This window comes from Balaenoptera ricei, chromosome 10 (genome assembly GCF_028023285.1).
Source record: "Balaenoptera ricei isolate mBalRic1 chromosome 10, mBalRic1.hap2, whole genome shotgun sequence".
In the NCBI taxonomy this organism is placed as follows: Eukaryota; Metazoa; Chordata; class Mammalia; order Artiodactyla; family Balaenopteridae; genus Balaenoptera; species Balaenoptera ricei.
Window position 1 is genome coordinate 27219784 of NC_082648.1, and position 25745 is coordinate 27245528.

Sequence of the window (25745 nt, forward strand, 5' to 3'; positions counted from 1 at the left end):
AGTTGTACAGAGCCCAACAGGTGCACCTATCCCATTCGTAAGTAATTGTGGTTATTTAAGAATTAAATTAAAATATTTTTTCTTTCAATTTTTGCACATTAGTTTTTCAGACAGCTAGTACGTCATTGGGACATAAAGACTTAGTAAGTTGTTTGGAACTATTTAGAAAATGGAATTGTTTGGTATTTCTTTTGTCCTAGGAGTGCCATTAAAAAAGTTCTGAGACATCAAGTGGATCTTGAACCAAGAATGTTTGAGAATCTCTGTCCCAAATTAGTTAACTCAGAATATTTGGAGTTGGAGTCTGTGTGTCTTTGTTTTTAAAAACTTCCCAGGTGATTCTAATGGCGCCTAGGGCTGAGAAGCACTGCTAGGGAAACTCTTACACATGTGACTGAGGATAGTGCTATTCAAAGTGTATCTGGGGACCAGCGCTGGTTTGCACATTATTTCCTACAGGTCTTCGTCAAGATGTAGTTTATATTAATCACATGTTCAGTGAATAATGGTACAGTTTTTGTAATCTTTTTTTACCCCTATGTTACATTTGTTCTGGTTAAATTTATTGAAATATAATTTTCTGTCTGTTAAATCTAATAATAAAAAATCGGATAATTGGATTCTGGTGAGGATGTGGAGCAACGTGAACTCTCATTCATTGCTGGTGGGAATGCAAAATGCTACAGCTATTTTGGAAGACAGTTTGGTGGTGTCTTACAAAACTAAACATACTCTTACCATATGATCCATTAATCATGATCCTTGGCATTTACCCAAAGGAGTTGAAAACTTATATCCACACAAAAACCTGCACACGGATGTTTATAGCAGCTTTGTTCATAACTGCCAAAACTTGGAAGCAACCAAGGATGTCCTTCAGTAAGGTGAATGGACAACTAAACTGTGGTGCATCCAGACAATGGAATATTATTCAGTGCTAAAAGTAAGTGAGAGATCAAGCCAAGAAAAGACATGGAGGAACCTTAAATGCATATTACTAAATGAAAGAAGCCAATCTGAGAAGGCTCCATACTGTATGATTCCAACTATATGACATTTTGGAAGAGGCAAAGTTCTGGAGACCGTGAAAAAGTCAGTAGTTGGCAGGGGATTGGAGGGTAGGAACAAATAGGTAGAGCACAGAGAGTTTTTAGGGCAGTGAAACTACTCCATATGATACTATAATGGTAGATACATGTCATTATGGCTATGTCCAAATCCACAGAATGTACCACACCAAGAATGAACCCTAATGTAAACTGTGGAGTTTGAGTGATTATGATGTGTCAATGTAGGTTCATCAATTGTAGCAAAAGTACCTCTCTGGTGGGGGAGGCTATGCATGTGTGTGGGCAGGGAGTATATGGGAAATCTCTGTACTTTCCTCTCAATTTTGCTGTGTACCTAAAACTACTCTAAAAAAAGTCTTTAAAAATCATTGGGGCTTATATTTTGTGCTTTTCTTCTAATATTTTTCTAGTAATTTACTATTTACACGGTTTTATTAAAGTATAATTGACATACAACAAACTGCACGTATTTAAAGTGTACATTTGATGAATTTTGACATAAGCATAATTTGTGAAATTATTATCGTGACCAAAATAATGAACTTATCCATCAGTCCCTAAAATGTTTTTGTGCCCCATCATAATCCTTCCTTTTTCCCCTCCATACTGCTTCCTCAAGCTCCCCACCTACACAGACACATACACACACACACACACACACACACCCTCTCCAGGGTAACCACTCATCTGCTTTCTGTCACTGTAGATAAGTTTACATTGTCTAGAATTTCACATAAATGGAAATTTACAGTATGTACTCGTCTGACTTATTTTGCTCAGCATAATTATTTTACGATTCAACCATGTTGCATGTATCAGTAGTAGATTCCTTTTTATTTCTGAGTAGTATTCCATTGTATGAATATACCACATTTTTTTTTATCCATTCACCTGTTGATGGACATTTCAGTTGTTTTCAGTTTTTGACTATTACAAATAAAGCTGTGAACATTTGTGTACAAATCTGTATGGAATGAAATGGCTGGGTCGTGTTGTAGACATATGCTTACAGTAACCCATTTTTATCGTATTTTGCAAAAGTGTTAGTCCACCAAGGATTGGACATAAAACTGTTGCTTCACAAAATGTATTTTGAGAAGTACTAGCCAGGGAGATGTGCAAAAAACTGGATGCAGTGGATCCAATCATCCATTGTTAGGAGAATGGATTATTAAAATGGGGTATATATTTATTCAGAAGACTACTTTATAACAATGAAAATAGATGAACGATAGCTACACTAATCAAAATGGATAAATTGTAGGAATTTAAAGTTGAGTTTAAAAAGCAAATTGCAAAAGAATGCCTATGGAATGATTCCATTATACAAATTTTAAAAACAAACCATATTAAATAATATGTTATTTACAAATTTATACATATATGGTAAACTATAAAGAAAAACAAGAAAATGGTAAATACAAAATTTAGGATAGTGCTTACTTGGGGAGGGGTTGGGGTGCAGCAAGGGAGATAGGATGGGTAGATAGACGCTTTTGAGGCTAATGGGTCATGGTCTATTTCTTAAACTACAGAAATTCATTTTGATGTTATTTTTTGTGCTTATATTTTGTTATAAATTTTCTCTTGTGTATATTCAATATATAACAACAAAATTTAGAAAAATCTCTGAACAGTTGAAAAAGGAGTTTGTTAAGCAAGACAGAAGGTACCAATTATGAACCATCAAGGATAGAAAAAAATCCAGGCTTTAAGTAAATATATATTTGAATGATAGGCTATTAGGTATTACATTTGGAAAAATCAGGGGCATTAAACCAAACTATCATAGAATATTTAGTTAAGAATTATAGAAAATATGGTATGTTATTTATTAGAATGATGCCTTGTAGCCCTGTAGTATGATGATTAAATCAGTTAAGGATATGTGGTAGATGTTTTAAAAAACCTATGGTCACTCACATCAAGTTAAAAATGCATGTTTTTAATGTTTGTGATAAATGAAAAATGGCTTACAGAATGAAAAATTAGAATCAAAAATTGGTAATGAAATAACCTATGTTTCCCAGTTGTATGGAATGTATAACTGGGTAGGAATTAGGTTAAAAAAGCCAGAAAAAAAATGGGGGAAGTTAAGAAAGAGTTGAAATTTCTCACTAAAAGAAGATAAAATGGATTTCTTTGATAAAATCAACCTTAGGGCCTATGCCTTGAGAAATTTCTGTGTTTTGTCTTTTTACATTTTTAATGGCTTAATAAGAAAAAAGATACATCAGAGTTCCCTTTCTGGTAAGAGGTTCAGTATTTCAGAAATGTGTGGGGAGCTGCTCTCCATGGAGAGGTGAACGGCCTGCTGAGTCATGCACAGGCCTGGCAGAACCTTCACACAGGGACACAGCAGCCTGTCAGTGTTGGGTGGGGAGAGAGGGTGGGGACTGATATTAATAAGCATTTACTGTGGATTTTATTTATACCTCTTATCTGATATCCTTACCTTTTAGACCTAGTCTGTTTTTACTTTTTTAAGGTAGATATTATTATGCATTTTCCACATTTGGTAACTGAGACATAGAAATTCAAAACCTTGCCAAAGATTGCAGAGGAGGCAGATTTAAACCCAAATACATTTGATTCCAAAGCTCATCTTTTTCCTACAATTAATAGCCAATACTTACGTGAACTTACTGTATTTGTACCAAGAACTGCTCCAAGTGATACACAGATTTTCTCTAATCCTCACAACAACACTATCAGATAGAAATTATTATCCCCGTTTTACAGATGAGAACACTGAGGCACAGAATGTTAAGTAACTTCTTCATTGTCATACAATGAGTAAGTGGCAGAGTTGGTCCAGCTCAGGAGCCCATGTCTTTAACCTCTTTTGTCTCTTATGAGTACCTGTGCCTTTCAAGGATCAGGCTTCATTCTGTCAGGGAAACCTTATGGCTCCTAATAAGGTTTGAGCCATGTGAGTCATGGAAATGGATTTCTCCCAGCTGGGTAGTTTTGGATTGTCTCACTTACAATGATCCCTTCTTTTCTAATTGGACCGTACCCTCTAAGACACTTTGCTGCTGGAATATAGTGGTTTGGGAAATGTTTCTCAGCCAGTTCAAACAAGTTTAGCTAGTTTATTCCTATTTTTTGTGTGTGTGCTTTATGAGATCCTTTGGGCTCATTGTTTTTCTCAGAATAAGAATGAATCCTTAGTAGAGCTTTTAGTCCTCTTAAACTCTCAAACTTCATTCTTTAACTTGGACTTTCCTTAAGACTTAATTTAAAACAAATGGTAATTAAACATCATTTAAACCATTGATGGGATTATAACTCATATCCTTTCTACTTCAAAAGTATTTGAAGCAGATTAAAATAAAAGAAACAAATACAGTGGGGGTAAATACACCTCAAAAGAGTGTAGAGAAAACAGGAGATAGTTATACCAGAAACTTAAGGGTATTTTAGTTCATTGCTACAGAGCATTTAACGCTGAATTTCCTGGCAGCTGAGGCAACAGAAATACAGTTGGTCAAATGATTTTTATTATATGTTCAAAGAAGATAAAGTAGTTCCTTGGGGAGGATGGGTTTTAGTGATAGGCCAGTTGACAACCCTTTCCTTCCTCCAAGTTAAATTATGTCTAAATATTCCCTGGAGCACTCAGCTCTTAGTGCTGTAGTGGAGAATTTAAGGAACTGCCTCAGATAAGTCTTTAAAGACACACCGCGGCTATGCTGTAATTCTTGCTTAGCAACACTTCAGTTTAGCTTTGCTCCTCTGGGGAAAGGCCAGGTTCTGGCTCACCCCCTCCTTTGTTTGAGTCTCTACTCAAAGGTCACCCCCTTCTCTGATCGTCCTCTCTAGATGAGGCTCCCTCTGTCCACACCTGCCTGACTATCCCTGCGCTGTCCAACACGGAGGCCACTATTGATTAGATTACATAAAATTAAAAATTTAATTCTTTGGTCATATTGCCACATTTCAAGAGCTCATTAGCCACATGTGGACAGTGGTTACCATACTGGACAATACAGATATATCATTGCAGAAGGTTCTATTGGACAGTGCTATTTTATACTCTTACTCGGGATTTCATTTTCTTTTTAGAACTTTTCCAGCATTATGCCACATACTTATTGATTTATGTTCCACTAGAACGCTCCCAAAGGCAGAGATTTTTTTCTAGAATATTCCTAAATCCTCAGTGTCTAAAGTAGTGCCTGTTACAGTTCTCTGTAAATACTTACTGAGTGAATGAACAAATGAATGAATAAATTTTAGTATTTCAAATAAGAATATTTTGTCTGGTGTCCTCGAGTGACCTAATATACTGTTCTGTCACAATTTTTAAGATGAAAGAATGAAGATTCTGTAACCAAGGATCATATTTTAAAGATAATTTGATATTATTAAATATACTAGCCGAACTTTTGTCCTTCATATTGTGAAGGATAATAAGCATGAAAATTCCACTTAACAGTTAACATATTGTCCTGAACATGAAGGTAAAAAAATACCAATTTTCTTGGGATTAAGAAGTCCTGGGATTCCCTGGTGGCGCAGTGGTTGAGAATCCGCCTGCCAATGCAGGGGACACGGGTTCGAGCCCTGGTCTGGGAGGATCCCACATGCCGCGGAGCAACTGGGCCCGTGAGCCACAATTACTGAGTCTGCGCATCTGGAGCCTGTGCTCCGCAACAAGAGAGGCCGCGATAGTGAGAGGCCCGCGCACCGCGATGAGGAGTGGCCCCCACTTGCCACAACTAGAGAAAGCCCTCGCACAGAAACGAAGACACAACACAGCCATAAATTAATTAATTAATTAATTAAAAAAAAAAAGAAGAAGTCCTGTGAGTAGAATGAGAAAGCAAGGCACTTATTATATAGCTAAATGGACTTACACTGGCATGTAACTGAAAGCAACTGTGATACAATGCGATGGAATATATTAAAGGTGATAATTGTGCAATTATAGCTACACACATGATAGAAATCATAATACATTCTAAAATTGTATAGAAATGTCAGTTTACCTCAGTTAATTTCAAATAAAAATTATTCATGAAATGACTGCAGTGCCTAAAAGAAATTTGCTATCTGAACAAAATATAACTAGAAGCATGACTGCCCTAGGTTTGCCTATAAATAGACAGCAAAGCTAGTTTTGTGATTTCTGCCAAGCGTGCAGCTTCTATAGCCTTGGAAAAGATTGTTTCTTATCTCTTGGGTCCAGCTTTGTTAGGAGATACTTGGAATGGTGGTGGAGGAGGGAGGTACCCGGCAGAGCCAGACAGATCTGGTAAATCAGCTTCAACAATTAGCCAAATGACAGTTGTCAGTTGGCTGTCATGCCCAATTCCAGTTACCAACAATTAGGAATTTGGTAAAGTAGGAGTGTTTTCTCCTTCACCCTCCCTTTCTAAAATGCAGATATTTTCTGTAGTGTTAGTTCTCAGCGGATTTGCAAATGCAGATCATGGGGCATCTATAGCCTGTGCTGGATTGGTCTTATTTTTCTATTTCAAGTAAAAAAAAAAAAAAAGCACCATGGTAAATGTCCTTGGATAACCTTGCATACTTTCAAATCAGGTCCAGTGAAGGGCCATGTTCCTCATAAAAATAATGACTAACTTTGGAAACCCCTATGTTCAGTTAAGTTTTCTGAGCTGCAATAAATATGAATTAAGGATTCATCAAAATGTTTATATTTTCAATTTCAATTCTTGACTCTACTTTGAAGATCTATTCTGTGTATATGTCTGAAATTGTTTATTTCCTTTGGTGCAGGATCCAGAGTACAATTCTTAAAACTTTACATCAAGGGTGGAAAGATAAATTCACTTGCTATTAAGACATTAAGTGTTGTTTTAGCCACCAAGAGAGCATTGCCTATGTTCTGAGAATAATGTGAGACCCATAGGTTGCCTAAGTCTGTTGATCTTACTCAGGCAGAGTTAAGAAAATGACCCTGTGAAAGTTTTCTGTTACATAGATGTGGGAAAGTAGTTGTGAAAAAGAAGCAAGTTGACGTGCTTGATACACAGTTCATGATAATTTGAAATTTTACTAATACTTAAGCATGATAGTCAGGGTTCCTTTGCCAGTGTGAGAGTCTACTGAAGACGTAACCAGGTCACCATGGGGAGATGTGCTGCCAGATGTCTCCCCTCCAAAGATTTTTTAATGGGTAATGAATTCAGAATTGACCTCACAGAATCTGATCATCACTGATAGAAAAGCAAGGTAAACATCACCTCTGAAGACAATTTTTCATCTGTTCATAAATCTATATGCTTATTATCACATGTAGAAGCTTGGCTACTCAAATAAGAATTTCTTTCTGTCCTGAGACTGAGCAAGCCAAACACCAATAGTATTCTGCTCTGTATAGATGAACATCAATACTGAAATATTTCTTTCTCAGTTGATGTTTAGGAATCATCTGTTGATTTTGATCCATGTAGAGATTCTAAGAAAGATAGTTTATTGAGACATAGGCTTGCAGGTTATTAATTTTTTAATTTTCTGTTTCTGTAGTATAATTTGGAGATGAATACCAGATTGTCTTTAAAATCACTAAATCATGCTGTCTCCTCCTAACTTTATGATGTCCCTTTTAATGATTAACACAAAACTTTTCTGCCTTCAAGTTTGTAACAAGTGTGAAACTGAGTGTCAGAGGTTAATTCCAGCCTTGTTTCTTTATGACCTGTACATAGTCCAGAAGCATCATTTTATGACACTTAAAATTTAAAAATGTATATCACATCATAAAGCCATAGCACTTCTAATTGAATAGTGACCCTTTGGTGTTCAAGTACACATGTTCTTTATAACTGTATGTGCCAGTATTTTATCAGATCTATCAAATCCTTGAGGGCAAAGACTACATTTATTTACCTAACTTTTTATTTTGAAATAACTCTAGACATAGAAAAAGTTGCAAAAATACTACACTGAATTTCATGTACCCTTTACACAGCTTCCCCAGATGTTAACATCTTACATAACCATAGTACAGTTATGGAAACCAGAAATTGACATTGCTACAATATTATTATCCAATATAAAGAATGTATTTCGGGACTTCCCTGGTGGTCCAGTGGTTAAGACTTCGCCTTCCAATGCAGGGAGCGATATTGTAACAAATTCAATAAAGACTTTTAAAATGGTCCACATCAAAAAAAAAAGAAAAAAAAGAATGTCTTTCAGTTTTGCCAATTGTCCTACTAAAGTCTTTTTTTCAGGTCAGGATCCAATCCAGGAACCCATTCTGCATTTAATTGTCATATTTTCTTAGTCTCATCTAGTCTGGAGGAGTCTTCCTCTATTTCTACTGACCTTAATACTTTTGAAGAGCCCTGGCCAATAATTTTGTAGAATGTTCCCGTTTGGGTTTGCTTGATGTTTTCTTATAGTAAGAATTGGCTTACTCATTTTTGGCAAAAATACCACAGAAGTGACGCTGTTCTCCCCTCAGTGTGTTATATCAGAGGGTACACGATGTTAGTATGTCTTGTTGCTGCTGAGCTAACCTTTGGTCACTTAGTTAAGGTCTGCCAGGGTACTCCACTGCACAGTTACTGTTTTTCCCATTGGAATTAATAAATATCTTGGGAGGACATGCTTTAAGACTATGCAAATATCCTGTTTCTCATCATAGTTTTTGCCTAGTATTTTATATTCCACTGATAATCTTTACCTGCAACTATTATTACTTGGTGTTTGCCAAGTAATATGCTGATGTCAAGTAATGCTGATGTATTTGATTTCTATTAGAATTAAATGATTCGAATCCTACTGTAAAGAAGAGCTATTCCTTCTTCTCTTATTTATTCAGTTATTATATCAATGTGGACTCATGAATATTTATTTTATTCTATGGATTATAATTCATTACTATAACTATTTTGTTCCCCCAAATTATCCCAGATTTGGCCCTTGGGAGCCCCTTCATGTAGGCTCTTGTGTCCTTTGACATATCCACATCATTTTTTTAAAAGCATTTTGTTACTTACTCTTTGGCACCACATGATGCACCAAGTTCGTTTTGCTACAGTCAGAGACTCTGTCATTTCTTCAAAGAGCCCTAGTTCTTTTAATTGGAGATTGATATTTAGAAACAAAATTTGGCTGCAAGGTTTGCTGACAGAGCTAGGAAATCTGTATACACACACACACACACACAAGCACCTTTCTCTCTCCATCTATCGACCTATCTCCCTATTAAAGACTATCTTGATAATTCTAATTACAACCCAGTACCACTGGTTTCCTTCTAGACTTCTCCCTTTCCTTATTTGTAATGCCTTTCTCCAACAGGGAGAAACCTGTCTTTCATTATCCATAATATATTTACTTATTTCCTCAGCCCTAGTATACATGTAAAGAATTTCAGAATTGCGACTCCATAATCCCTGTGAGAAACAAATTTACTAACTATACTATAGTGTTTGGGTACAGTTCTTTTTGTTTTTAGCTTTACTGTGTATAGCAAAAATACTGATTTCCCAAATCAGGTTATATCTTTTCTTCTCAACCCCTTTCAGTGTGGTCCTGTTCTTCATTTGCAGTACAGCTGGGTTCATTTGTTACTATTTGTGTTCCATTTGGGTACCTGGACACATAGAGGCTGATTTTCATTATTATTTATTTGGGAGGTATGTGAAATCTTACTGTAGTTGTAAGAGTCAGAGCGATATGAAAAGGCATTCTCAGAAAAGTGTGACTCCTATGAAATGTGATCCCTTGTATAGCATTTCAGTCCCTCATTCTTTCTACCCCATACCCACTCACCCCCCCGTAGCTTACCAATTTCATTACTTTCTGGCTTATTTTTCTGTATTTCTTTTTCCACAGATATGTTTTCTTATACATTGATTGCATTTGAATGTCTTTTTGTGGTACCAGGGAGTTTGAAAGCTGTTTGGTGATTTTTCTCTCTTAAGGGTATTGTTCATAATTGGTATATTCTTACCACTAATGTATTAGAAAGCTAATGAAACTATTATTTTCTTTCTTGAAAATTTTTTTTGGGATTTTTTTCTGGAATGAAAATGAGAATATGAATTTTGAAGGGCTCATTAGCACTGAACTGTCTATTCCTTAAAAAGATTTGTCTAAAAAATGGTAACATAAAACAAGCAGCAATATTTTTCAAGTTTTAACCTGTTATATATATATTTTAGCAAAATACGTAAAATTTTTCTTTCTCCTTAATTGAATTTGAATTATTTCAAGTGTCAATGAAGCTGCTAGCCTGTTAGATGAACTATGTATTTTTTGCTTCTGGAAGTCTTGCAGAATACCTTTTCTTTTACACAAAGTAAAACAAATCATGTTCCCAAGTCTGTTGAATAGTGCAGTGGTGCATTTCACTGTGTGCTCATTTTCTTTCCAAATCCTCTGCAGGCATTTGGGCAGTCCTTCTCCATCCACCGTAAGGTTGCTGAGGATGGAGAGACTCGGGAGGAAACGCTTCTGCAGGAGTCAGCATCGAAGGAAGCTTACTATCTGGGGAAGATCTTGGAGATGCAGAACGAACTGAAACAGAGCCGGGCTGTGGTCGCCAACGTGCAGGCAGAAAATGAGAGGCTCACAGCCGTCGTGCAGGATCTGAAGGAGGTAAACAAACAACAAACATACTCCCTGTGAGAGAGCTGTGGGAGAGAGAAGTAAGATGAAATTCTTCCTAGGAGAGAGGAATAAAACTTTTTCTCTAATCAGAGGAGCTGTATTAAACAAGAAGCACTTGATGCCGATGCTAGCAATTTTTCTGCTTTTTTAGTGAACTGACAGCTTGTTCTGAGATGAGCTTTTCTCTCTCTTAGTGTTCGTTAAGAATTAAAGTCTTTATTTATTGATTACTTGGGAATTGGCCTTGCTATTTCTGCAGAGGTGTCTAAAAACTACAGTGAACCTAAGGTCGCTTCCTCCCCTTTACCTGTTTCAATACAATGTGGAGAGGAACGGTTGGCTGTTATGCTCGGTGTCAGCACTAATTCAAAATGAATGTGGTGTTAGCACAGGACTCTCCTCACTGGGGAGAGAGATCCTGGCGGAGTGTTCTGAGGGGTCTTACTTAGAGTCTGGTGATGCAGAACCATAAACTCTTTTTCTGGCTGTAGACAAGCAGCAAATTACAGCTGGTGTAAATCAGGTTAGGAGCCTTCTTCAGTCCCCAGGCCCTCCCTGGACTCACTCTTTCCCTTCAGCTTTTCACGTAGCAGCGTCATATGCCAGATGGTTTCAGAGCGGCAGAGTCATTCTGTCCTGGGGGAAGGAGGTAATGTTGGGGACAGAAATAGCCAAAAGCAGCTTCATCCACCAAACCCTTTTAAGAGCATTTTTGAAAACTTCATATTAAGTCGTTCACTCCATTTTTTGATTAAGAAAGCTATAGAAGAGGTGCAGATTTCCTCTAATTCCTACACCAGTGCAGTGGAGGTTGACAAACAAATGCCGGGTCCACTACCAAGTGGGCTCATTAACTGAGCGTTTGTTTGTTTTTTTTTTAAATTTATTTTTGGCTGAGTTGGGTCTTCGTTGCTGCACACGGGCTTTCTCTAGTTGCGGCGAGTGGGAGCTACTCTTCATTGCGATGCGCGGGCTTCTCATTGCGGTGGCTTCTCTTGTTGCGGAGCACAGGCTCTAGGCATGCAGGCTTCAGTAATTGTGGCTCATGGGCTCAGTAGTTGTGGCTCGCGGGCTCTAGAGCGCAGGCTCATTAGTTGTGGCACACGGGCTTAGTTGCTCCGCGGCATGTGGGATCCTCCTAGACCAGGGATCGAACCTATGTCCCCTGCATTGGCAGATGGACTCTTAACCACTGTGCCACCAGGGAGGTCCCTAACTGAGCATTTTGATAATAGAAAAAGGTCAGATGAAAAAATTGTTTGATATTGTGAAATATAACCAAAGTAATCCACTGATACCTTTCTCTTGAAATTAGTGACATATTAGAAATAAAGTTTCATTATTATGACATATAAGTTGTCAAAATTTACTGGAATTCAATCAATAATTTACATTTGCCTGTGTCCATATTACAATGAACTCAGTGAATATTGACAGTAAGGTTTCTGCTTTACCTCGTTCATTGTCTTTGCACATGCCCCAGATATAGAAATATGACTCTGGAGACAAAGAAAGGAGCCAACCAAGGGGAATTTAGTGTTGGGTACCAAAAAGAACATGAGAGTTTTCAGGATGCCCTGCCTCATTTCCCTCCACTGCAAATGATTGTTAAAAAACAAAGCCCACCTCCAGTTCTTCATTTGATGCATCTGTATGTGCTGGATTTTCACCATCACTTGCTTATCCTTTGGAGTACCAGACCTCCTCCTCCAAGTGGACTCAAGGTCATATAGTGCCATAGGCCACCTTCTTGGATTAAGCAAAGCCCAGAACATCCACAGGCAGAGACCTCAGCAGCCATGGGCAGCAGGTTCACGTGGCAAGTTGGCAGAGAGGCTGTGATATGGGCAACCTGAAGGCCACGGGCACCCACATGCAGGTGGTTTGTGTAGAAGGATTGCAATCAATGAGTCAAGCAGTCTTGATGACCAACTGGATGGATCCTCTGAAAGCTACACAACCCCACTGTGTGCGGCAGTTGCAGCTGAGGAAAGAACAGCAAAGGTTGAGGAAAGGGTACCACAGATGTTTTCCTCTTGGGGCAAGACAGTGGAGATTGATGGAACATCCTCACTTACATATGCCATGCTTGAGTGCAGTTTCCAATGAGTACATTTATGATAAGCAGCAGGAGTTGATTATTAAGAATGAGGATGCACGTTAGGAATAAACTGAGGCCGCAAAGGAAACAAAATGCTGAGAAGCCCTTCATTCAGATCAGTTCTCAAATTTTACTGAGCACCAGAATCACCTAGAGAACTCATCAAAACACTAGTCTTGGGCTCCACCCCCTAAAATTCTGATTCAGTGTACTAGGTGGAACCCAAGAATTTGCATTTCTAACAAGTTCACAGCAGGTAGAGACCACACTTTAAGAACCACTAATTTAAACTTCTTTGCCTGGCTTAAAGCTGGGCATGGGAGTATCATAAGGCTCACAATGTGGGGAATTGCTGAATGATCACTTGGTTATAATCCTTTGATTTCTATGCATTTTCAGTACTTGATTTGCCGTAAGAGAATAACTTATTACGTCCAAATTTATGTATTTTTTAAATCTAAAACAGCTCAAGGCAGTCTAGCCGTTTGGATTTGTCAATAACTAAAAGAAAAAAAAAAACGGGTGGTCAGTTTCCTGGTCTTCTAAGTGTGCCAACAATTTATCTGTTAGTATTCTTTCTGATGGGCTGAAAGCTAGTGAGTGGTATTACTACATCCCAGAGCCCTGCTGTTTTTCATGCAGACCTTGTTTTAATGTCGCTAATAAAATTATTATTAGCATGTAGGGCTGAGGACATTTGTAAAAGGAGAAAAGGAATAAATTCTATTTCTTGGCATGTTGATACAGACTTTTTTTGATGGCTGGTGTTAAGTTCAAATCCCAGATTTGTTTTTATTGTAGGCTTAGTTTTATTTGTCTTTTTGTATTCTGGGTATTGATTGGTACATAGTGACTGGAAGAGAGATGATGAAACAGAAAAATCATGACGTGATGGACCATGAGAAATAGACAAGGATAACCAATAAAAAGCGTAGTAAATCATCAGCTTGACAGATGCTGTGTGAATTTTTTTTTCTTTTTGGCCGTGCTCCACGGCATATGGGATCTTAGTTCCCCTGACCAGGAATCGAACCCGTGCCCCCTGCATTGGAAGTGTGGAGTCTTAACCACTGGACTGCCAGGGAAGTCCCTGTGTGAATTTAATAATTTAATTAATGGAATTATTTTTATTTACTAAAAGGACTAATCTCTAATTTCAGTAGGATCATTGGTACTGGCAAAGGTGCCCGTGTGTGTATATGTGCTGTGTGTGTTATGGAAGTTTTACACTCATATTTGTGCACACACATGTATGCGTGTGTGTGTATTTAATTCCACAGCCAAATTCTTTTCCATATATGGTATGTATAGGACAGTATAGTGGAAAAAATGGAAACATTTTGAATTAGGTATTAGAAAATCAATATTCTAGTCTCAGCTCTGCTAAAAGTTTTAGAATTATACTCATGGTATTTGTTAAAGATTAGTTTAGTATATAGTAAATACACAATAAACATAAACTGTTATCATTAATAACTTTCTGCATCCTCCATAAAGCTATTGTTGAAGATATCATTTATTATGTAGATCCATATTCTTAGGTTAAAGAAACATTAGGTAAATACCTCTTTGAATTTATTGCCTTGAAAATTCTTTCCGTTGAGATATGAATCAGGTGGTAGGAATTATAGTATGTTTTTATTATTGCTTTGGTTGTTAAAAACCTCCAGCACTATGTGTCACTGTAAAACCTAACTTAGATTTTTCATATAATTCTCATTTTTAAACATTTTCATCAGCCTTATTGTATATGTGTTCCTAATGGTAAACTGCTTTAAATAAGATTTTTAAGTACAGGGAGTAAAAGAAAAAGTGTCACCCAATCAAAGAACCAAATCGGAGTTAATCTTAAACAAGTTAGGTGTTAATCCTACAGGTCTAGTAACAGGCAGGGGATGGGAAGGGGGGAATCCTTGGGTGACCTTGACCGGCATCATTTCGGTGAGAGCTAAATGAGAGCGGATAGATTACTGTAGTGCCTAAGCAAATATTGAGTAAACAAGTTTGAATTTCATTTTTTTATCTCAACATATAGGTCTAAAATACTAGAAGATATCCTGAATTTCACTGTACAGCCATGTCACTGTAGCTACCAAGAGCACACGTTTCCCTCTTCTGAATCTTTCCTCAAGTTAATGAAATTTCTGGCACAATATATGAAGCTTTAGTACGATAGCTAAATTTCTAACTTGTTGGTAACATTTTATTAAGATATGGCCATTTTATATTTTAAAAGCTGCTTAATCCATATGATCTTTATCACATTTGAAGCTCCATTTTTTTCCCTCATTGGAATTTACAACCAAATTTTATAATACAGCAGCTCAATTTTCAGGAATCGATTATAGCCACGTCTATAAACTTTTAGGCCATGAAGGCACCTAGTGATTATTTGGTAAAGCCTACTCCCAGATCAATAATTCTTTCTCCAGTAACCTGGAATGGTCATGTAGCCTTTACCCAGACACTTCCATCACTACGGAGATGGTAAACTATGAGTCCTTCCAAGGAAGGGACTGTCTTTTGTTTGTCATTTATCTTGGTATCCCCAGGACTCAGCACAGTGCCTGGTCAAACGCAGACATTAAAAAAAGAATGTTTGTTGAGTTGAACTGAACAGAAATAACATACTTTAGGAGTTAGCTACCTCTGGTTTGAATTCCAGCTGTGCCACTTACCAACTGTGTGATATTGGACAAGTTACTTTTGTTCTGTAAGTGTCACTTTCCTCACTTTCGACATGGAGATGGTAATACTAATGTACAGGTCCTATGTCAAATGCCGTGCACAAAGGAGATGTTAAATTACTGTTCATTCCTTGTCTTCCAGCTCCCTCCCAAGGCTGCCCATCCGGTTGCTTGGCAGCTCTAATTGTTAAACTGCCCCTTTTTGTGCAGTGAAAATTGTAATTTTCACCAACTGGCAATATTCCTAGCCTCTGGATCTACAGAGAATACATTTTTTTAGTTTTCTATTCCACTTGACAATTTTAGCCCATGCCCAACAGCTTCAAATATTTGCAAAGAACTATCTTGTCTTCTCTTTTTCAGACTAAACATATCTAGATCCATTAGCACTTCCTCATGTGACATGGTTTCAGGATGCCTCAGCATCCTGTTTATTACCTTCTTAGACTGAGATCCAGTGTCTCTTAAAAATGTGTCTGCTTTTTAAAAACAGACTATTGACTGTCTTTACCCCATTGGAAACTTTTGAAAACGTGAACTGTTGGATGAAGGGTTTGAGTTTCTCATCTTAGGGTTTTCAGCTTTTTGGATTTTCCACTTTGCAGTCATACATTCATTCATTCATTCAACAGCGGTCTCTTCAGTGCTTGCTGTGAGCCAGATGCTTGGATGCTTGGAAGCGTCGTGAACAAAAAGTCAACAAGGAGTGGTTGTTTTCAATGTTAAAACAACTAAATGTGTTCAGAAACTATTTCCTTCTACTCTTTAGTATCTGTGGAGATAGTGAGCTGTGTTTTAGACAACACATACTATAGATTGAATGTTTGTGTCCCCCAACATTCATACGTTGAAACCTAATCCCCAAAGTGATGGTGTTTGGAGGTGGGGCCTTTGGGGGTGATTAGGTCATGAGAGTGGAGCCCTCATGAATGAGACCCTATAAAAGACACCACAGAGAGCTCCCTTACCCCTTCCACTATGTGAAGACACAGCAAGAAGATGGCCATCTATGAACCAGGAAGTGGGCCTTCACCTGACACTGAATCCGCCGGTGCCTCGATCTTAGACTTCCTAGTCTCCAGAGCTTTGAGAAATAAATGTCTGTTTAAGCCGTCCAGCCTATGGTGTTATTGTTATAGCAGCTCAAATGGACTAAGACAACATATAACATTTTGTACAGTAAATTACACTCATCTTAGTCTCTCATTAAAACTACAGATAGGTGGTACCTGCTGTGACTAAGCAAAAAACATCTAAACAGTCAGATTAGATGCCATGGACCTCAGCCACCAGCACATAGTCACTTTATTTAAGGAGAGTCCTTCAGCCACTCCTTAAAAATCAAATTGCTTCTACTGCATAAATAGGTGGTTTGGTAATAGTGTGGAATTAGAAATCAGGAAATCTGAGTTCAGGTCCTAACTTGACCATTTTACTAGTTGTGTGATTAAACTTCTCATTTTCCATATAAACATTATAATAACACCTCTCCTACTCCTCATGATTTTTATGAGGAGAAAATATTTTTCATGAAAGTGCTTTACAAGAAGTAGAAGACTATGTAAGTGTTATTTATTGTTTCAAAGTTTGTAATTGGACTTATTCATACACAGCAAGACAAAAACAATAAATTTAGAGAGATGTATTGGGGTCTACTGTCAGAAGGCCCCAGCACCTTCTGACAGTAGCAAGAAGTAATGGCTGACACCCTGACACCAAAAGAAGAAACGACACATGTTTAAAAGCCAGTAAGTTGAAAGAGGAGAGCTGTCTGGGTGCTCTGACTATCAGTGTAAATAGCCTTTCGTACCTGGCTGGTTCTCAAGAGGGTCACTGCATTATTTCTCAGTACAACATCGAATGTGCTTACTGATGGGGAGAGGTTAAACTATTTAATTAAGTCATCCAATAATCACAAAGCTTTTCTTATATTCTCTGAGGTTTCTGGTTGAATGATTGGTCATTGAGAGCTGTGTTTACACATAGCTGAATGAAATTGACACTTTGAACTGAACGATGATTTTCCTGCTCTGTAAAGGCATGGCTTGGCTATAGCTGGAAAGTTATTTCCCTGGCATGTCCCAGTTTCTACTTGTTGGGAATGGACCTCACACCTCCCTCGAATGATGCAAAGTGTCAAAACAGTGAAGAATTGTCACTCTTTTTAATTGATTTAAATAACTAACAATAATATCATAGCTAACATTTATGAGAGCTTATCATGTGCCAAGCACAATACTCAGCAGCTTACATTCATTATCTCATCTAATTCTCTTAAACTTACGAGGCATGTACTGTTTCTATCCCCCCTTTACAGATGAGGCAGAGAGGCTGACAACTTGTCCAGCAAGCAGTCAGGCTGGTGTCCTAAACCAGGCAATCTGACTCCAGAGTCCCTGCTCTTAACCATGTTAGTGCCTGCTTATTTGTTTATTGATTCCACTGGAGAGAGCTTTTTTGTCAAAAAGTTCTTTCCAGCACTTGCTGAGCTGCAGTAAACAAACATCCCTATTAACATCATAAAGGAATTTGAAAGCAGTTTAACAATATACAAACAATTCACCTTTGAATAATTGTGTTTTTTTTTTTAAGATTTATTGATTGATTGATTGATCGATTGATTGCTATGTTGGGTCTTCGTTTCTGTGCTAGGGCTTTCTCCAGTTGCGGCAAGTGGGGGCCACTCCTCATCGCGGTGTGCGGGCCTCTCACTATCGTGGCCTCTCCTGTTGTGGAGCACAGGCTCCAGACGCGCAGGCTCAGTAGTTGTGGCTCACGGGCCTAGTTGCTCCGCAGCATGTGGGATCTTCCCAGACCAGGGCTCGAACCCATGTCCCCTGCATTAGCAGGCAGATTCTCAACCACTGCACCACCAGGGAAGCCCAATAATTGTGATTTGATTGTGCCTTTGGGAAAAATAATTTACATGAATGGATTTGTTTGTAGGATTAGTTTAACATTACAGGCTCACGGAATTTTTTTAATGTATGTGCGTATAGTTCTGTGAATTTTAACAAATAGAGATTCATGTAACCACAATTATGATGCAGAAATTTCATCATCCCCAAAACCTCCCCCTGTGCTGTGCTACTCCTTTGATACCCTTCCCCACCCCAGTCTCTGATAATCAGTCATCTGGTTTCTATCACTATAGTTGCGTCTTTTCAGGAATGTCGTGTAAATGGAACCATACGTATTTAACCTTTGAGAGTGGGTCCTTTCCCTCAGCATAATGCCTCTGAGATTCATCTAAGTTGTTGCACATCAGTTGTTTCTTCCTTTTTATTGTCAAATACCACTGTATGGATATACTACAGTTTGTTTTTTTTTTTAATCAGTTCACCTATTGAAGAACATTGGGTTATTTTCAGATTTTGGCAATTACAAATAGAGCTGCTATATACATTCATGTACATTTATATTTTTATGTGAACGTTAAGTGTTCGTTTCTCTACGGTAGATACCCAGGAAAAGTGGAGTTTGTGGATGCAGATGTGGTATGCTGGCAGATGTGAATGCGGAGAGTCTTTCCAAGTCCTCTTCAGGTTGCTTCAATTTTCTCACTGAAGGAAGCAAGGCCAGCAGCTGGCAGGGAAGATGGCAGAGGTGTTGGGGATTTGAGGAGAGAGAAGTGGTGAGATAATCACTTAGAAGAGTGAGTCACTAAGGTATGATCATAGGAATGAGCGGCTGAAGCAGGAGAAGGTCCCTCAAGAGGAGGAATTCCAGGAATTGAGATCACCTTTGTGCATATTAAGAATGCCAGAAATTGAGACCAGGAGTTCTGGAGACATTGGCAGTGAACCAGGAGCTGAAGTCTTAGAGAAATAAGGGGGAATGAGTTGGTGTTTACTAAGTGACAGTAACAGTGCTGAGTAGTGGGCAGTGTGCAGTGTCTATGCCTACCCTGCTGCTACCTTGTCCCCCGAGGAAGTTACTGTTAATTTGTTTTGTTTTAATGTACATTTACTAACTTAAAAAAAAAATCTCATGATGACATGAGATTTAAAGCAGAGGAAGAAGAGGGTGAATTTTCTGAAAGCAGCCATGCGGAGCAAGAGGGGCACCCATCTCACCTCCAGGCCTGTACTTGAGAGAGTTGCAAGGGAAACAGTGTCCCCAAGGGAGAATCAGTTTTCCATTAATCGAGGAGTACATTATATAAATCTGTAAAATCACCATGCCTGCTATAATCCCATATGCTCATAGAGTCAGTGAATATTGATTAAAATGCATGCCTTGTAAGGAGTGTATACATTTAATTTCTCTTTTTAAGGGTTGGAAATAACATTTTCCCCATGATTTGGAAAGTTGGGTGGTTGTATTTGTCAATGAGAAATAATACAACAGCTTTTGAATAGCTCTCAAAACAACGTCAGTTGATCTTAGTCAAAAATATCTTTAGCCTTTTTGAGCTTATTTTGGGCAGGCAATAAGGACCTGCATCTCCATAATCCCAAACATTCTGGGGAAAACTTCAAAAATGAAAGCATATGTAAATGTTTCCAACATCCAGATGTTGGACAGCATTTGGACACAGCTTCAAAATAGTACCATTTTCATTTGTGACTCTCTGCCTTAGACAATGAGAAGGGGCATAAACTTCTGGCCTGATATGACAGTTGCATCAACTTCCTGTGTAATAGCCAGTCACTAAACTAGTGCCAAATGGAGAATTAAATGGGAAACTGCAGGGAAGGTCAAGCTAAAGTTAGAAATGGTGAGAGAGCTTTGCTTGGGGCACGATGCAGAAATGGCAGTTCTGGAGCTGACATAGGTTAAAAAATAAAAATCTGTTTTTAAAGTATTCATGTGTAGTTTCTTTACTTTTTTTTTTAAAGGTAATTTTTATCAGTTATCATTCATCATTTAAAAATAGTAAGCAGCAAAAGGCAGCCTACTTTTTAAAATGTGTGGTATATACTTGGCACATATATCATATATATATGGATTATACATATGGATTTTATATATATGGAATATATATATATATATAAAATATATATGGATTTCTTTCCTTTCCTCTCTCCCTTACTCCTGCCCTTCCTTCTTTCCTCCTCCTACCTCCCCTCCCTCCCTTCTCTTTCCTATCTTGTGAATTAGGGTCAAACACCAGCTTTCTACCTCTTGGAACATAAAAATAAAGATCTGTGCACAATCCATTTTGTACACACTGATTCTTGGACTAAAAATAGCTTGATTCAGTTTCAAACTTTTTCTCCTACCCGAAGCTCAGATTTTGCTCCCTGTGCGGACTGGGTGGAAGGAAGAGTAATGCACAATCGGCATTTCTGCTAGAATGCTTAGTGGACAATTTTAATCGTTTTTTACATCTTGACCTCTTTCCAAAGAACATCCTGGTTGGCACATCCAGCCTGATTAAGATTCTCTTCAGGTATTTAATTCTCCTAAGGGAATTTAAAGCTTAATCTAACAATCAACGATACCTGAATCTACTCAGAACTTAATTTCTTGAAGGTTATAGGAAACTTATACTTGAACAAGGTAGAAAGAGCAAACTAATGAGTGAGCTTAGTGATATAATGAATTTTGATATGTATCTTGAATTATACTTTTTAATGCTTAATCAACAAAGATATTTTAAAAAATACTATAGACTGAATCATACTAGATGCATTAATATACCCAAACTTTAACTTTCAATTTGAATTAAAGTAGAATGCATCCCATAAGAAAGGCTGTCCATTGGTTACCTACTTAAATAGCTTTCTCATCATCACTTGTTCACTGATATTAAAAGTAAATTAGAAATAGTTTTCTGATAGAGTTTTGGTTTCACTAAAACAATTTTTCAAAAAGCAGAATTATAATTAAACAATCTCTTCTGAGGCTCTCACAATATTCATAAACCTTACTGTCTGTATTACATTTTTTTAAATCTAGAATATTAAAATGTATTTCCTAATGGACTTTGGCACATAATTTCAAATATGCACATTAATAGATTGACACTATTTATGGACCAAATTATTCCTGTGTCTTGTTGTGGCATATGGGAGAGAGGATCTGTCTAAAAATGAGGTAGAGATTTGGCTACTTGTACAGTGAAGTGGCCAGCAAGTGTTTTCTGGACGGTAAATTCAGTTGTTAGAATGAAAAGTATAAAAGAACCTGAAAGGATAACAATACCTATCTTGTCCCAACTGCTAATGAGAATGAAACTGGGCCTTGAGAGTAATAAAAATCTTGCATCATTATTTGAATCAATCTTTCATTGGCAGTGCTTGCCAATGAAATGTTGTTTTACAACCTTTTTTTCTTTTTAACTCCTTAAAGAGTGGTTCAGACATTTCCCCCTAATTGCCACAAAACAAAATACTGAGGAATAAGATTTTGTAGGGTAGTGTTGAGCTTGGGAGGATCACAAACCATTGTAATATATAAGATTTTTTTTTGCCTCCCCAGGGATTAATTTTTACCCCCTTGGGGGCTGCTGTAACAAAATACTTCAGATTTGGTGGCTTAAAACCAGACTTGCTGTTTTATAGTTCTGGAGGCCAGAAGTCTGCAGTTTACTGGGCTAAGGTGTTGGCAGGGTCTTCTTCCTCTGGAAGTGCTGGAAGTGTGTCCGTTTCCTCTTCTAGCTTCTAGGACTGCACTTCTTGCATTCATTGGCTCATGGCCCCTTTCTCTACGTTTCAAAGCCTGCTCAGCCTAGCATCTTGTTTCAGTGTCATATTGCCGCCTTCTTTTGTGTCAAATCTTCCTCTGCTTCCCTCTGATAAGGACACTGTGATTACACTTAGGGTCTACCCAGATAATCCAGGATGATCTCTCCAACTCAGAAATCATAACTTAATCACATCTGCAAAGTCTCTGTTACCATATAAGGTACCACATTCACAGGCTCTAGGGATTAGGACCTACATATTTTTGGAGGCTTATCACAGGGGTGATACCACCCCCTACTGGAAATGCATATTCTACACCATTAAGAAAGAAAAAAAAAGAAAGAAGAATAAAAGATAATAAATATGTAACTTCTGCTAGTAATCAATTTTTTATTATATCCCAATCTACTCGGGGCACTTGCCATTAGAACAGAGTATATATTTAAAATTAGTAAGATTCAGAAGCCCTAGAGTTGGTGATGCCCATCTTATTACGATGTACTAACCCATCCATTTATTTTGCATCACCCTTTCTGCTGGAGCCAGTCAGCAGAGAAGGGCATGAGTCACTCCAAGGTCAGACAGTGTTATTACCTAACTCTTATTGTAATGGGCAAATCCACCATTAAGCTTCAGACTGAGAGAAATACTATTGAGTTGGCAAAAGCTTTTGATGTGTACGTGCAGATAGTCATATGTAACCGCAATTTTTCAGACTCTGTGGCAAAGAGAAATGAAAAATCTGTGCCATACTTTAATTTGCTGCAAAATTTCTCCTTCAGGAATGACCATTCTATTGCGCACCACTCTGTGCCAAACACTGCTGGAAATACCAGCATGTGTAAGCAATGTCTGCCTCTGTTAGACTGTTCAGAGGAATAAAATGAATATATAATTAATTCTAGTACTAGAAGGCACATCTCTCCCCCTGGGCTGCTTCTCTGAGCACAGCTGCCTGAATTAAAACAGGAAACACCTACCTGACATCCTCTAAATACACAGCCTGTTAGAGCCCTCTGAGAAACATCCAGTGGATACCACTTGGCTCTCCAGCCTAAGTATTATTAATTAAAGATTCGATGCCAGGGTCTTCTTTGTTTATTGTAATGGCTATCTTAGATGGCCTTGAAATTGATCAGTTCTCTGTTAACAATCCATGAGTTGTACTCCCATTTGAAATGAGTAGAGGTTATCGTGGAAGTTGAATAATATATTTAATATAATAATAAACTTGAATTCAACAAGAATCCTTATGAAGTCCAACTGGATTCTTAATGCTCTGCTCCAACTGCTTTTGGACTTTCCCTGACACATTCTACCGAATCTTGGGCTTAAAAACTGTTGTAGGGACTTCCCTGGTGGCGCAGTTGTTAAGAATCCGCCTGCCAATGCAGGGCACACGGGTTTGAGCCCTGGTCCAGGAAGATCCCACATGCTGCAGAGCAACTAAGCCCGTGCGCCACAACTACTGAGCCTGCGCTCTAGAGCCCGCAAGCCACAACTACTGAGCCCATGTGCCACAACTACCGAAGCCCACGCACCCTAGAGGCCGTGCACTACAACTATTGAGCCCACGCACTGCAACTACTGAAGCCCATGTGTTCTAGGGCTCCCGTGCTGCAACTAGTGAAGCCTGTGTGCCTAGAGCCCGTGCTCCACAACAAGAGAAGCCACCACAATGAGAAGCCTGGGCACCGCAACGAAGAGTAGTCCCCGCTCGTTGAAACTAGAGAAAGCCCACGTGCAGCAACGAAGACCCAACACGGCCAAAAATAATAAATAAGTAAATAAACAAACAAACAAATAAATAAACCTTCTTTAAAAAAAATAAAAATAATAAAAACAGTTGTATTTGCCCTTAATCTTGGGCAAATAGGACCTGAGCATCCTAATCTTTTTTAAAAAACAGGATTGCCAGAGAATGTTATTGAAGGCTAGTAATATACCATTTCATGCTGGATAAAGCAGATGCACAAAAGAAAAATTGTATTCAGTAAAATTCCTTACAAATTTTTTACTTAAAACTTTGCAAATAATTGAAGTTAGAAGCTTTGGATTTTGTTTTTAGAGCTAAGTGCAGATTTTGCAAGTGTATCCATCTCCGTATTTGCCAGGGTTTAACACTGGTTATGCACATAATTAGCTGAATAAACTTACGCAAATGATTATCCTTTCTGGACCTCAATATTGTTATCTATTAAGTGGAAATAAAAGTAGCACCTACCTCTGGCGGCTGTTGTGAATCCTTACATGTGACGCACTTGGCACATAGCAGGCAGTGACTCAGAGCTGGCTGCATTATTGCATTGCATTATTTCATTGCTGTTTGCATATATTTTAAAAATGTATTTAGGATTCTTTTTTTTTTAATTTTTATTTTTGGCGCACGGGCTTCAGTATTTGTGGCACGCAGGCTCAGTAGTTGTGACTCACGGGCTTAGTTGCTCCGCGGCATGTGGTTTCTTCCCGGACCAGGGCTCGAACCCATGTTCCCTGTATTGGCAGGCAGATTCTTAACCACAGCACCACCAGGGAAGTCCCTAGAGTTATTTCTTAAGAATAGCATTCCAGAAGTAGAATTACTGGATCAAATGGTTCAGGAATTTTTTGTTTATTTGTTTTTAGATCACACACATAGTTATATTGCTTTTATAGAGGATTAAAGCAATTTATGCTTTCATTAGTAACAGAAGAGAATCCCCATTTCACTGAGCCCTGGCAAGCATTAAGCTCTTTCAGGTTGCTTATTTGATAGCTGAATAGTGGCATTTCAGTATTAATTTATAAGGGCATTAATGGAAGGGACATGGTTTATCTTGTTCATCACTATATCCTAGCATAGAACTTGGCATATACTAGACACCCAGAAGAAAAAATGAATGAATAAGAAATTTGCCACTTTCATTAATTTGTGGAATAATAAATGAATAAATTCATTAATTAAGGGGTAATTTATGTACCTTAATTTTTTGCACATTTATTAGGTTTTAGTTTTTCTGTTATTTATGTGTGCTCCAAGAAAGTTTTGATTTTTCTTAATCATTTGCTATGAGTATTTCCCCCAGTTTATTTGCCTTTTGATTTTATTTTACTTTTAACATATTGAAGTTTTGGCAGTTCTGTTTTTAAATCTACTGCTTGTTTCCTCTGAGATTCCTTTAAGTGGTTTTAAGCGCAGATGTTTCTTCTTCCTTCTTCTCCCCTTCATTCTTCTCAAAACTATAAAACTGTAATGTTCATTTATATCAGTTTTTATGTTTTAATTTTTACTTTTAATGTTTTAGTCTATATGAGATTCAGTTTCATGTGTGGAACAATATGAGAGTTTAAATTTAAAATGTTCCCCTAGGACTTCGCTGGTGGTCCAGTGGTTAAGACTCCGCACTTCCAACGCAGGGGGCAGGGGTTCAATCCTTGGTCGGGGAACTAAGATCCCACACGCCGCATGGCGAAGCCAAAAATAAATAAATAAATAAACAAATAAATAATAAATAATAAAAATAAAAATGTTCCCCTAAATGGCTAAATGCCCCAACACCATTTACGCCATGAGGCTCCTCTTTTAATAAGAATGTTAAATTCTTATCTATACTTTGTGTTGAAACTTATCAAAACAGTTTAAACTAAGAGAATTGCAATAGATTACAGTCTCAAAACG

The 25745-nt window shown here is 37.9% G+C and overlaps 1 protein-coding gene across 5 annotated transcripts in view; it reads left to right on the top strand.

The window, feature by feature from the left end:
* The window catches only part of BICD1 (BICD cargo adaptor 1), a 209781-nt gene that overhangs the window by 75980 nt on the left and 108056 nt on the right, over positions 1-25745 (top strand). For all 5 annotated transcript variants that reach the window (XM_059935619.1, XM_059935614.1, XM_059935615.1 and 2 more), the window contains exon 2: positions 10443-10655. In XM_059935619.1, coding sequence (XP_059791602.1) covers positions 10443-10655 — 213 coding nt within the window. The remainder of the gene's footprint in view (positions 1-10442; positions 10656-25745) is intronic.